This window comes from Panthera onca, chromosome A2 (genome assembly GCF_046562875.1).
Source record: "Panthera onca isolate mPanOnc1 chromosome A2, mPanOnc1 haplotype 2, whole genome shotgun sequence".
Lineage (NCBI taxonomy): Eukaryota > Metazoa > Chordata > Mammalia > Carnivora > Felidae > Panthera > Panthera onca.
In genome coordinates this window covers 109,390,483-109,403,484 of record NC_138340.1, presented here as the reverse complement: position 1 = coordinate 109,403,484, position 13,002 = coordinate 109,390,483, and the positions used below count along the sequence as shown (strand labels likewise).

The window sequence follows — 13,002 nt, the reverse complement described above, 5'->3', positions numbered from 1 at the left end:
AGCCGTGTTGTAACATTAACAAAAACCATCATTTCTGTGCCTCTCTTAACAAATAACTGTTTCTACAGCCACATTACCATCCCAAATGGTAAACAAGGTAAAAATCATAGAGACTCCCATTTGCATTTTTTTTTACCAACTCTCATAAATGTAAATTTATAAAGATTTTATCTTGTAAGAAACTATTTCAATGGAATTTAAAGTACTAAAGAAGAAGCTATAATGCATGGCTTACCAAGCATACTGCCAGCCACCAGGATATCAAAGAGTGTGTCTGCATAGCGACGATAATCTAATCTTGAGCCTGTGGAATCCAGAAACTTGGCTACAGCTTCAAGGTCATCACCAGCTTCATTAAGCCCCTGGACAAGTGTATCCCTGAAGACCGTGGGTTCGAATTTCTCTTTTTCATCTAAAATAAATGTTACAAATTATTCTTTTTTTTTTTTTTTTTTAAACACATTCTATCCCAAGAGCAACTATGCATTTCTCTGGTTCATTGTTCTTTATTTGACAGTGTAATTATTTAAAAGTTTGAAGACAACTAAGTTCTTCTACTAGATTTCGATGTTCTAAACCCCTTGTTTAAACATTTATTAAATCAAGTAATTTACTTTCTATTTAGAGGTGCCAAAAAATACATTAATTCTATCTAATACATAATAGAATTAATAACTGATCATTTATGTCATTCAGAGAATAGGCCAATGTAATCTACTAATCCTAACCATCCGAAAAAAAATAAAGTAGAACAATCAAAACTTAAAATTTTGTTTCATCTGAGATAAAGAAAATGATCCAGGGACAACTGCCTAAGAATAAAGGAGAATATATAAATAAACAAAGGTTAGGAGGGAGGAAATAAAGAGGGACATATCTTTTTTAAATTATTTTTATTATTAACATATAACATTAGTTTCAATCATCAATATATCAATTCTATAATTGACATACTACTTTCAGATATACAACATAATGATTCAATTTTATATATTTTGCAAAATGATTACCACAATAAGTCTAGTTAATATCCACCACCATGCATTGCTAGATTTTTTTTTCTTACGATGAGAACTTGTAAGATCTACTCTCCTAACAACTTTCTCTTAAACCGTACTGTATCATTAACTACTGTACATTACATCCCTGGGACTTATTTATTTTATAACTGGAAGTTTGTTCCTTTTGACTACCTTCACTCATTGTGCCCACCCCTCCCTCTCTGCCTCCGGCAACCACCAATCTGTTTTCTATGAGTTTGGGGTTTTTTGTTTTGTTTTGAAAGACTCCACACCTAAGTAAGATCATATGGTATTTGTCTTTTTCTGACTTGTTTCATTTATCATAATGCCGTCAGGTCTATCCAAGTTGTTTCCAATGGCAAGATTTCCCTTTCTTTATGGCTCAATAATATTCTATTACATATGTATATACCACATTGTTTAATCCATTCATCCATCAATAAACACTTAGGGTGCTTCCAGATCTTGACTATTGTAAATAATACTGCAATGAACATGGGGGCGCATATATCTTTTTGAATTACTCTTTTCATTTTCTTCAGATAAAATTTTCTTAGTTCGGTATTCTTCAGTTCTAAATTTTTTGAGGAACTCCCAACCCGTTTTCCATAGTGACTGTGCCACTTTATATTCCCACCAACATTTCATGAGGATTTCCTTTTCTCCACATCTACATTAACACTTGTTATTTCTTGGAGGGATGTCTCTTTTTACAAGGTAAGTTATTCCAGGGCACACTTAAAGTATTTAATATATATCATGAACTAGATATGTATATTTATAGCTTCAGAGCAGATGCTCTCAGTCTTTTTGGTCTCATGACCCTTTGCCACCCTTTACAAAAAGTACTGAGGATTCAGGGGCGCCTGGGTGGCTCAGTCGGTTAAGCATTCGACTTAGGCTCAGGTCATGATCTCTGTTCATAGGTTTGAGCCCCATGTTGGACTCTGCTGACAGCTCAGAGCCTGGAGCCTGCTTCAAATTCTTTGTCTCCTTCTCTCTCTGCCCCTTCCCTGTATCACACTCTGTTTGTCTCTGTCTTAAAAATAAACATTAAAAAAAAGCTACAAAATAAAATTACTAAAAAAAAAAGTACTGAGGATGCCAAAGAGCATTTTTGTGTAAGGAGGTTGTATCTATGGATACTTACTTTATAGAAATTAAACCAGAAAATTAAAAAAATATTTATCAAATAAAAAAAAATTAGTATGAACCAGGCTTTCTTGAATCTCTTTAACACCTGGCTTAATAGCAGACAGATGGAATCCCATATCCACTGTAATATCAAACATCATGTAGCCTCTGGGAAACCACCATAAACCAGAGTAAACATGTAAAAGAGACAAATAATATCCTAGCATTATAATGACAATATTTTTGAATTTGTAGAAGCCCTGAAAGGGCTTCAGAGGATTTGGGAATAAAAATACATGTAGCTTTCTATCCTCAGCAGACTCTAGAGAGACTTCTTGTGGAAGGTCATTTGGAGTCAGATCTTTTTTTTTTTTTTTTAATTTTTATTTTTTAGTAATCTCTACACCCACTGCGGTACTCGAACTCATGACCTGCAGATCCAGAGTTATCAAGAGTTGCTTGAGCCAGTCAAGCACCCCTTAAACAAACCTGATCTTAAACAAAGCAAGGATCATACACTGTTGAAAAGAAGTGAAGATGATAAATTGGAGGAGGTCAGAAGAGGCAGAAAAAAAAAAAAGCTAAATTAAAGGTAAAAGTAAGATTCAATTCAAAGGACTTCTTCACCTTTACCTTCCCTTTAGGGAGAATGAGTTGGGTGTGGAAAGGGAGGGGCAAAAGATGAAACAGATACTTCACAAAAATCTTACCATAAATACCTTTAGGGAGATAAGTGGATACTGCAACTCTAAGAAGGGAAGAGGGAAAGGAGAGGAAGAAGAATATATTATATAAAGAAAAGAAACATTTCATGAATAAAAGAGTTCTTGGAAATGGGATGTATGATAAAATAAGTTAAAAACTCAATAGTAAGAGCTGAAAGACAAAGCTGAGAATATCTCTTAGAAACGAGATTTAAAAAGTCAAGAAAAAAAGACCTAGAAAATAAGTGCAAAAAAATAAGAAAAAGAGCAGACAAGTCAAATGTTTAAATAATGAGCATAATGAGAATTTTTTTAAAGCAATCTCTACACCCAAGGCGGGGCTCAAACTCACAACCCCAAGATCAAGAGTTACCCGCTCCACCAAGCAAGCAGCTGGATGCCCTCAGAATTCTTTTTTCAAAAAGGAAAGAAATGATTTAAAAATTTCAAGAAAGTTTTACAGAGTTGAAGGACATGAGTTTCCCAAAAAAGAACTGTCTAGACACCAGCACAAGGATTCAAAGTGGGCCCACAACAAGGCTCACACATTATCGAGAAATCTCAACACTGGGAATAAGGCGGCTATTGGAAGTTTCAGGGGTAAAAACCCAAATCACATACAAACTACCAAAAAACCAGAATGTCATTAAATTGCTCCACAGAAATATCAGAAACCAGATGAAATTTCTTCAAAATTCTGAGGGACAACGATTTTGAAACCACAACTCAGTGTTCAGCCAAACTGTTAACTCAGCACAAAAGCTGGATAAATGTATTTTGAGACACCTGAGGCCTCAAAAATGATGTTTCTCATAGAATCTTTTTTAAAAGAGCTACTGAAGCAGACACTCGGCCAAAAATGAGAGAATAACTTGTGATTTTAAGTCAGGAGATCCCAGGAAAAAGGAGGAAAAAAGAACATGAGCCAGGAAATAGGATTCTCTAGGACACCGGTGAAAAGACATTTCAAACATTTCATGTTGACAGCTGTACTGCAGGCCCAGGGAGCAAACTGACCTGGGGAGCTTTTCACTAAGAGTCTAACGTGATGGAGGATAAGAATTCCTAAAGTTTTTGTATTGGAAGATTTACATAACAAAGGGAAAGGTTAGTATCGACTAGTGTTAAGGCACAGAAAACTCATCAAAAAAGGAAAGATAAATTATGAAACATTAACTCCAGAGACAAAATGATGTTCAGAGAGATCAAACCAACCGCATAACAGTTGAGCTATGAATAGCAGGTATAAAGTCCCAATAATATAAACCCTAAATAGTGGCCAAGCTAAAACTGCGTCACAGAGAAAGAATTGAGAAGAGGTCTGCACATGAAAGAGAGCTAAATCTTCATCTTCCAGAGTACAAACAGGAAAGTCAGGAAATAACCATGTAAGGATGGTATTTGGTTACATGAATGTAAAAATTAAAAGAAGCACGTAAAAAGCGGAAGGCATTTCTCTGGGGGATCAGATTTGCTGTCTCTATCATGTGTCTTGCAGAATTCTTTTGACTATTTAAAACGCGTGACTATGATACAATTAAAAACTACTTGAAAACCAGACAGCACCTGCCTGGTTTGTACAGACTCACTGTTTTCCTGATCTAGTAGAAGGGATGAGTTGTAAGGGGTTAACACCACAGCACAAGAACCAGAGAAGAATGGCATTCCCAGTACCAGTCAGAGTCACACAGCATAAGATGCCATAAAGACAGACATAAATTGAACACTATTTTTCATGAACAAGAGATAAAAGTCCTTTTGATGACATAAGCAAAACATTAAGCAGCCCAGAACATGCAAATGTTGAATGCAAAAAAAAAAAAAAATTATATATATATATATATATATATATATATATATATATATATATATAAAATTAAGGTCTTGTTTTGTAGAGGGGGAGGAAGAGAATGGAAACTCCAGAGGAATAGATTATGAGAGGCTGTTAGAGGGGGTAATCGTGACTGCACACGAGGAACTCACTGGCAAGCAAGGGAAACTTCACTCCCCACTCAGGGTCCAGATTTACCAAAAGGTAATTCTCCTTTCCACTTGGGAGAGAAAGTTTTCTTTCCTTGTAATATGAGAACATGAGAAGAAAAGACTCTACAAGTTGTTTACTGTCTTGTAACCAGCTTTCAAAATCAACTGACGCCATTCCTGCAATGGCACTACGACACATTTGGATGTTGACTCAGGTGGTAGAACAGACTTTGATGATTTGAAAATTATTAATTTGAAGCAGTGGAAAATGAAAGCTGGTACACAGGTAAAAATCTAGACTATGCTAAGAATTCATGCAGAGGGCTTTGTTTTGAATCTAAGAGACAACTTAAAAACTTGTGTCTGCACAAAGCCCTTCATTTCGGTTTTATTTTCCTAAGAGATTTGCCAAGGAAGAGGAAAGTAAAAGGAGGGAGACAGCAGGTCACGGCCGAAGATACTTCAACAGTGAGCAATAACGCAGTAGGTCAAGATGATCCCTTGTAGCTCGGGAATCTAAAGAAATCGTGATGGCATGAAAGGATTAATCATTCTTTTGTAGGCTGAAAAGCAACTCCCATCTGCTGAGATAAAATGCCCACCCAGTGGAATACAAAATTCCCCAACAAGAAAATGGCCACAACCCTGTGGAACGTTTGGAGAAACATGACATTTTACCCAAAGGTTCTTTTTTATCTGAAACAACATTATGTGTAATTTGTACTTCACATGAGGACAGTCTAGCAAAAAAACTAACAAAATCCTAATGAAAATATGCTATTACTCCTTGAGTTTCCATTTGACAGGTCAAACCTCCCTAGAAGCGGGAAGTATATAATTAGGGTCTCAAATTTATACTGTGTTGGTGAATCAGAAGTGTGACACTACAGAGTTAGTCATGCTGGCCCTTGTACTGACACTGAGAAACAGGTCTATTTCTGATGCTCAAATATGTCCATAAGTTATCTAAACAAAATGCTTTCACTGGAAACCATGGTAACTGGTTAATATAACACTTTTCCTACCTGTTAATTAAGTGATAAATAGCATAACTTACATCCCTTTTTGAATGTCACTTAGTTATAATAAATGAGTAAGAACTATGATGGGTTTTCTACCTATATGCATACACACACACACACACACACACACACACACACAGAGTTCAACATTTGAACATTTACCAGCTTAGTGGCTAACACTGAAAATCTAAGAGTGTTTAAAACTGTCAACACAGATGAAATGGAGTATGTGGTCACTCTGGTTGCCTGTAGTTGGTTACTTTTTTCTCTCTCCTATTTTCAGTAATTTTAATCCAATTTCTCTACAAAATTTATAAAGAGGAGAGTTCAGTCATTAACTATTTCATTTAGCTAAGCATAACAATGGCTCAGGGGAGAAATTCCATCATTTCAAATTCCCACAAGCCATACTAGAAAACATAATCTCTTTGAAGAAAGTATCATAAACAAGATGTGCATATTTTATAAAGGAAAAGAGTCTGAATGGATTTCTAAATGATGTGTCGCGTCATAATGTTTAATTTTGATCTTAGGCAATAAAAATAGTTTTGTTTCCCTGACTTGGCATGGAAGAGCATTATTAGCTTTGTTAGAAAACAATTTCAAATTGAAGACAGACCTTCAGAAGACAGCCTAGCAAAATGACCTTGAGATATCCTCACTAGATTTTTTTCCTTACCTCTACAAAACTGCCAGCCATTTATCTGAAGTCAGCCCTATCATAAGAGCAAAAGAAAAGCCAAAGCACGATAAATCATCAGGATGCAATTCACTATTATGAAGAGCAGAAATTGAGGTTGACTCCATTTTTTTTTTTTTGGATTTCCAACCAGCAGTTTGGCACAAAATAGCTCAAGTGCTTAAATCCCCAATAGATCTGAGTTATATGAATCCACATCAATGGCAAATAATATATATTTCTGGGTAGCTCTGAGTATTCCAGCAGCGGTAAGACACAGGCACAATCTTGCCCACTAAATGAATCAGAGATAAACCAGCTCAGATTTAGAGAAAACCTTTCTGGCTTAAAACTGAAGACTGACTCTAAGGGCCAGTTGACTTGTTGAATCACGCCTGCTGTTGTGCAATACACCCTTGGGCCCTCTCTTGGCTTTTAAGCTCAGTTACCGTGAATCAGCGTCCCACGAATAAAGGTGGAGATCCAGGTCTGAGATTAACATGTTCCCCCAGTGGGCAGGCGATGGCAAACCTTTCTGCACCTCACAGTTGGACATATATTAGCTATTATCACATTACCTGGCCCAACAATACCTTAACTATAATTAGCTTTCTGAACTATATCGTTCCTTACTGATGAAATCCTTCTGAAATCATCCACATCATTTTCCCCCCATTGACTGCTTTAAACAATGAGATAAGGAAGGCACACTGACTGTAACACCTTGTGTTAATATCAGGGTCCAGATTTCAATGGGGAAATATCATGGGGACACAATTTATATGACAAAGATGGGACTAAGCAGAAGGAGATGGCTGAGGTCATTATGTATATTAGTTTATAGGGATGAGCCAGGGATGGAAAAAAAATAGAAAACGGGAAAGCACAAGACAAAAATTACTGTACAAAATAACCACCTTTTGCTTAGTTTACAGTTTCTTAGTCTCATTGTTTCAGTACGAATGTGAATTCCCTGCAAGCAGCATCTACAAAGAAATCCAGCCTCACGGCTATCTAGCTACTCTCATGAACTCTTCCACTCCATTGATTGCATGGAGACTTCTTTTTCTTCTGCAAGGCTAGACTTGCTACTTATGCAGACACAATCCTTACGCAAGACAGCGGAAGGTTCAGGGGCCACCTCAACACTGGAAATGCCAAAGCCGTAACATATGGGTCATCAATTCAACAATGTAGCACATGATACCATTACATGCCATTATGTTTCATAATCAGTAGTGAGGCCTTGAGAGAGATATCCCACCATCATTTAGCTTTCTACATGATATTTCCTTAAATACGTTTCAGTTACTATCCTAGTGTTAGTCAACATAATAATCTTGTACCATGTTTCCTTTTAAAAAGTTTCCTAATCAGGTTATGGCTCAGCTATTTTTTTTTTTTTCTTTTAAGTCCAAGAGGACTTCTGTATAAGAATGCCAAACTGATTAAACACTTGAAATTTAAAACCATTCTTTATGCAGAAAGGGTAGGGAGATGAACATGACCTAACAATAAGTCATTCACACAAACAGAAATTTTCCCAGTCATTAAACAGGTTCGACACTACCTTTCCACAATAAAAGACACTTGAAAATACTGAGTTTTCAAGATACTTAGGCAATACATTTAATGTGACCTCTTAAATTCTCAAGAGTAAAAACTCCTCAATATCTCCTTTCCTAGATTACCTCTCTCCCAAGTTTTACCATCTTTGCTTTCAACATTTCCTTAAAAACAACAAAGAAAGCAAAACTCAAATATAAATGTGATGTCAAAAATAGTAAAGTTTATCTAGTGTCTTCCTAGCCTCACAGGAGAGTGAGGAAACCGAACAGACAGAATCATCCTCATTTTGTAGATAGACACAAAGTTTAGACAAGTTAAATGACTTGTCTGAGGTCAGAGACCTAAATAACCTTTCAGAGGCTTGGAGGCAGAAGAACTTCAGATTTTACATTCAGAGCCCAGGAGAGTAGAACTAGTGAGCTTAGGTGTGAACAAGGATAATTTGAATCCTTCCCCAAACTCCTGTCTTGCTGAGAACTTCACCTACTCTCTCAGCCCCCCAGTCCCACAAATATGCAGCACAACCTACCCCTTTTCCGAGTTTTGAACCGCTGGCCTGTTAGCACTGGCTTCTGATGCTTATTCATAAAATTTCTGAAAACAAAGAAAAAAAGATTATATATTTCAAATAAGCAGTTCATACAAAAATGTATGGCTAATAAGCATATGTTCAACCTCACCTATACTGAATATACTTTTAAAAAGCAAGGTGTAATTAAAAAAAATTTTTTTAATGTTTATTTATTTTTGAGAGAGAGACAGAATGTGAGCAGGGGTGGGGCAGAGAGAGAGAGAGGGAGACACACAGAATCTGAAGCAGGCTCCAAGCTCTAAGCTGTCAGTACGGACATGGGGTTCAAACTAGGGAACCATGAGATCACGACCTGAGCTGAAGTCATATGTTCAACCAACTGAACCACCCAGGCACCCCAAAGCAAGGTATAGTTTTAACTGTTGAACTGGCAAAAATTTTTAAAGTTTAATAATATCTAGTGTTGACAAAAGACATAGGGAAAACCACAGACATAAACTCTGGCATAGGGAATAAGTTCCACACAATACTTTTGGGAAGCATTTGGTGAATATAAATATTTACATGTTATAACGTGTAGTCTAGCATTTCTTTTCCTAGAAATTTACCATTTTACCTGCACAAATATGCATATTTATGTGTGTGTGTGTGTGTATAAAGGTTTAGCTGCAGCATTGTTGAATGCATAAAAACATGCAAAGTTAAATGCTCATAAACAGTCATCTGGTTAGATAAGTTATCATAAGCCATTAAGTGGAATGTTATGAAGCTATACAGAAGAATGAGTTAAATCTAAATAAATGTATTGCACTTCTTGCTCTGGCTACCTCTCTGATTATGTTTCCCACACCTGCATCTCTCCCCATCACTCACTGTGCTCCAGCCAGACTGCCCTCTTTCTTCTTCCAATGTGCCAGAGAAGGTTTCCTCTCCTCTGGGAAGATCTCTCCCCAGCCCTTGAGGTGGCTCCCTCACTGACACACTCAAGGGCCTCTTTTTCAGAGAGGCCTTACCTGTACATCCCCACTACTGGTGTCTGTTCTTTCTCCTTTTACCTAGCTTTACTTCGCTTCACAGCCTTTAGCAGCACCTGACATTCCACTGTTATCTGTTTGCCTGAGGTCTACTTCTCCCATGAGGGTGCAACCTCTAGGTGAGTAGGGACTTTGTCCGTTCTACTAAAAGCAGTATCTTTAGCATCTAACACAATGGTAAGTAAAGAGTGAGCATTTAGTAAATACTCGTTAAATAAGCTGTTGCAGACATGGAAAGATGTTCAAGGCACAGTGTTAATGGAAAAAAGCCAGTTAAATAAAAGTGTGAAGCATAACTTTTTGGTTAAAAAGAGAGTATATGCAATATTTGCTTTTCTCTGCAAGGAAAATTTTAAAAAGAATCAATTATCTTTAAAAAAAAAAAAAGTAAAAAAAACCCCTGCTCCATAAGATCTTTTACAAATTAAGAATAACCTTGTTGGCATTAATATTATAACCTGAAGATATATCCAGGTTGCCTAAATTATGAAGACCAAACAATTTAAGAGAATGTCAAGCAAATGATTTAATTACCTTTCAAGGGTCTTCTTTAAATTGTGATTTGAAAATGTTTAGATTTTTTCTGATTAAGTCACTATTAAACAATCAAGAAAATTTGCAGTATTTAAGCGAATTATTTATGTCTCAAAGTTTAAAAAAAATCTTCAATAACATGGAAAAATTATTCACTTTATACACCAAAACCTTCTTTCCACAAACAAAAGAAGAAAATCTATCTTCATATAGAAAGCAATCTGCTTATCACTCAAAACTTTAATCATAATTTAATTGGAATTGATTAAAAAATAAAGTAACAAACACAAAAATTTCTTCTATAGTTTCAGTACAGACAATTTTTATTAATACTATAGTGTGAACTTAATATATCATGCTTTGTGATATAAAGGTGACTAAGCCAGATTCCGTGCCCTCAAGGAGCACGCCTAGGGGAGATAAAATCCACAAACATTTACAACTCAGCAGAAGTACAACCTAGAACAAGCTCAGAGAAAGTGATGGCTCTTGGTGTTTGGGGCAGCTGCTACATACTGAAATAATTACAAATGCAATAAACTCTATTTGATACAAGTCAGAAACAGAGCTTCTCATGCATTGTTTACATTCACCACAAAACTCATTCAGAAAGTTCCTCGTTGGCATTTTCAGCAGATTCACTCTGGATTAGCAAACAGGTCACTGGGGGTACATGTGATAAATGGGCGCACACATACATGTTTATAGTTTCTACCCCCCCTCCCCAAACATTACAAATATCACATAAAATGTTTTCTTGTGCCAGCAAAGAAAAACACCTGGTAAAGAGTTTAGGGCTCATACTGAGATATAAGAAAAATAGACCCCAGGTAGCCAGAAGCTTTTCCAGCAGATGAACACGCAGGAACGAGTTACTCTTTGCCAAAGATGTCTCCATTTTGTAATCAATAAAAAATACTTTTGAAGTGTGAGCCTTCACTAAGAGTTTTATTTTAAGGTCCAGAAGATAAACTCACAGAATTCTCTACCTCTACCTTTGCATTTTGTTGCTCTTTTTTCTGCTAATGAGGAATCACCACAAAACACAGCCTACCAACGACAGAGTTACTCTATTTTAAACATCTTTAGCTCCATTTATATTTATACTTTCTTCAGTTCTAAACACAAAAGTTTGTTTCTTCGTGGTCTAGTTTCCTGGGCTTACCATTCACACTCTCCATATACTATATGTGGAAGATAACATAATAAACATGCAAACAAAAAAGTATACAAAGATCTTGACGAACACAACAGCAAATATTAAAACAAACACAAACAGAAACTCACCTACTGGTATTGAAAGACTAAATGAAGATATTCTGCTCAGCAAGTCTCTATCGCTTAGCTGTTACTATTTAGAGCAGAGGTCTGGCTTCTCTCTAAATTTAGCAATCCACGCTACATTATAATCTGCTCCAGTGAGGGTCAGGCTTTATAAGGCACTCACTGAAGCTGTGGCAAAAGAGAAGCAAGGGCACTTTGAATAAGAAACTGCGCTAGTTTAAACCTGGGAAAGTAACAAAAAGTAACAAAGACAGCTCTATTAGGCCAACATCAAAAGCTTATTTTTATTGGGTTGCATTACAATTTACAACTTGACAACAACTAGAAATGCATACTTATGTGTGTATGTGTCTATGTGTATGTATTTTAAAATCAATTTTACAGAATCCTCAGAGACAAAACTTATGTGGGGTACAACCTATGCATGCATATATGTATGCATATAAAACAATAAGCCAAAAACACAGACAAAATAAAAATAAGCTCATGCTGTCCCCCAAAATGGAAAAGCTCCAGGGTTTAAAATAGTATTATTCAAGAAAACTGTATGCAAAATGGTAAAACAAAATGGATTTAAATATTTCACCTGCCATCTAAGAGACTAAATTTCTTGGATATTCCACAAGACAAAAAAGACAGTGAAGTATTAAAATGATTCAATCAACCAAAATTCAAAGCACCCTATTCATGAAATAAACATTTTTTGAATACATTCCTATTTAAGTCTAAATGGAAAGAGTTTTAGGTTTAACATAATAGATGAATTTCACCCACCTCCCTCTATTAATATTCTAGCTGTCCTGGGTCCTTCGCAGATTCCATCCCTTACTCCCAACAGGAATCAGGGCCCAAGTGTGATGATGGGCCAGCACTCAGATGGACTGGCCTCTTGCCAACAGTGCACTAATTCTGCCAGTTGTCCAGCACACCATGAGTAGACTGCCCTGTTGTATGTGCTCTTGCTGGTGCTCTCCTTCTTTCATTCCCTTCATTTTGGAAAGAACGTGATCTGCCAGAGAAGGACTTCTTACTGTTCCTAAAAGGGGATGATTGTTCTTCTGGTCTCGATAATATTTGAAGTGTGATAATCTGCCTTATGTAATATGTTACACTGCTAATATGCACATATAACTATGCTATCCAAACAACCTCAACTTTAGGAATACGCATACACAGGGGGTGCCTCGGTGGCTCAGTTGGGTGAGCATCTGACTTTGGCTCAGGTCATGAACTTACGGTTCGTGGGTTTGAGCCCCGCAACTGGCTCTGCGCTGACAGCTTAGAGCCTGGAACCTGCTTCGGATTCTGTGTCTCCCTCTCTCTCTCTCTAATATAAACAAATAAACATTAAAAAAAAAAAAAGTTGTTTGGGAAAACAACTTGACCTTTAAGAATCATGAGTATGCACACAGGACAGTGGGGTGGAAATCTTCTGCAAAGGGATAAAAGAAAATTGTTTCGGCTCTGTGAGCCACATGGTCTGTTTCAACTACTCAATTCTGCTG

At 36.5% G+C, this 13,002-nt stretch overlaps 1 protein-coding gene across 3 annotated transcripts in view; it reads right to left on the bottom strand.

The window, feature by feature from the left end:
- The window catches only part of BZW2 (basic leucine zipper and W2 domains 2), a 62,496-nt gene that overhangs the window by 31,050 nt on the left and 18,444 nt on the right, over nucleotides 1-13,002 (bottom strand). Inside the window, exons 1-3 of one of the 3 annotated variants that reach the window (XM_060632604.2) lie at nucleotides 11,501-11,606; nucleotides 8,643-8,707; nucleotides 236-412 (exon numbers count right to left, since the gene is read on the bottom strand). In XM_060632604.2, the coding sequence (XP_060488587.1) occupies nucleotides 236-412; nucleotides 8,643-8,700 (235 nt within the window). In that variant the 5' untranslated portion in view covers nucleotides 8,701-8,707; nucleotides 11,501-11,606. Of the gene's footprint in view, nucleotides 1-235; nucleotides 413-8,642; nucleotides 8,708-9,518; nucleotides 9,541-11,500; nucleotides 11,607-13,002 lie in introns of those variants that run through there. The other 2 variants (XM_078441663.2, XM_060632605.2) reach the window with 2 other exon arrangements.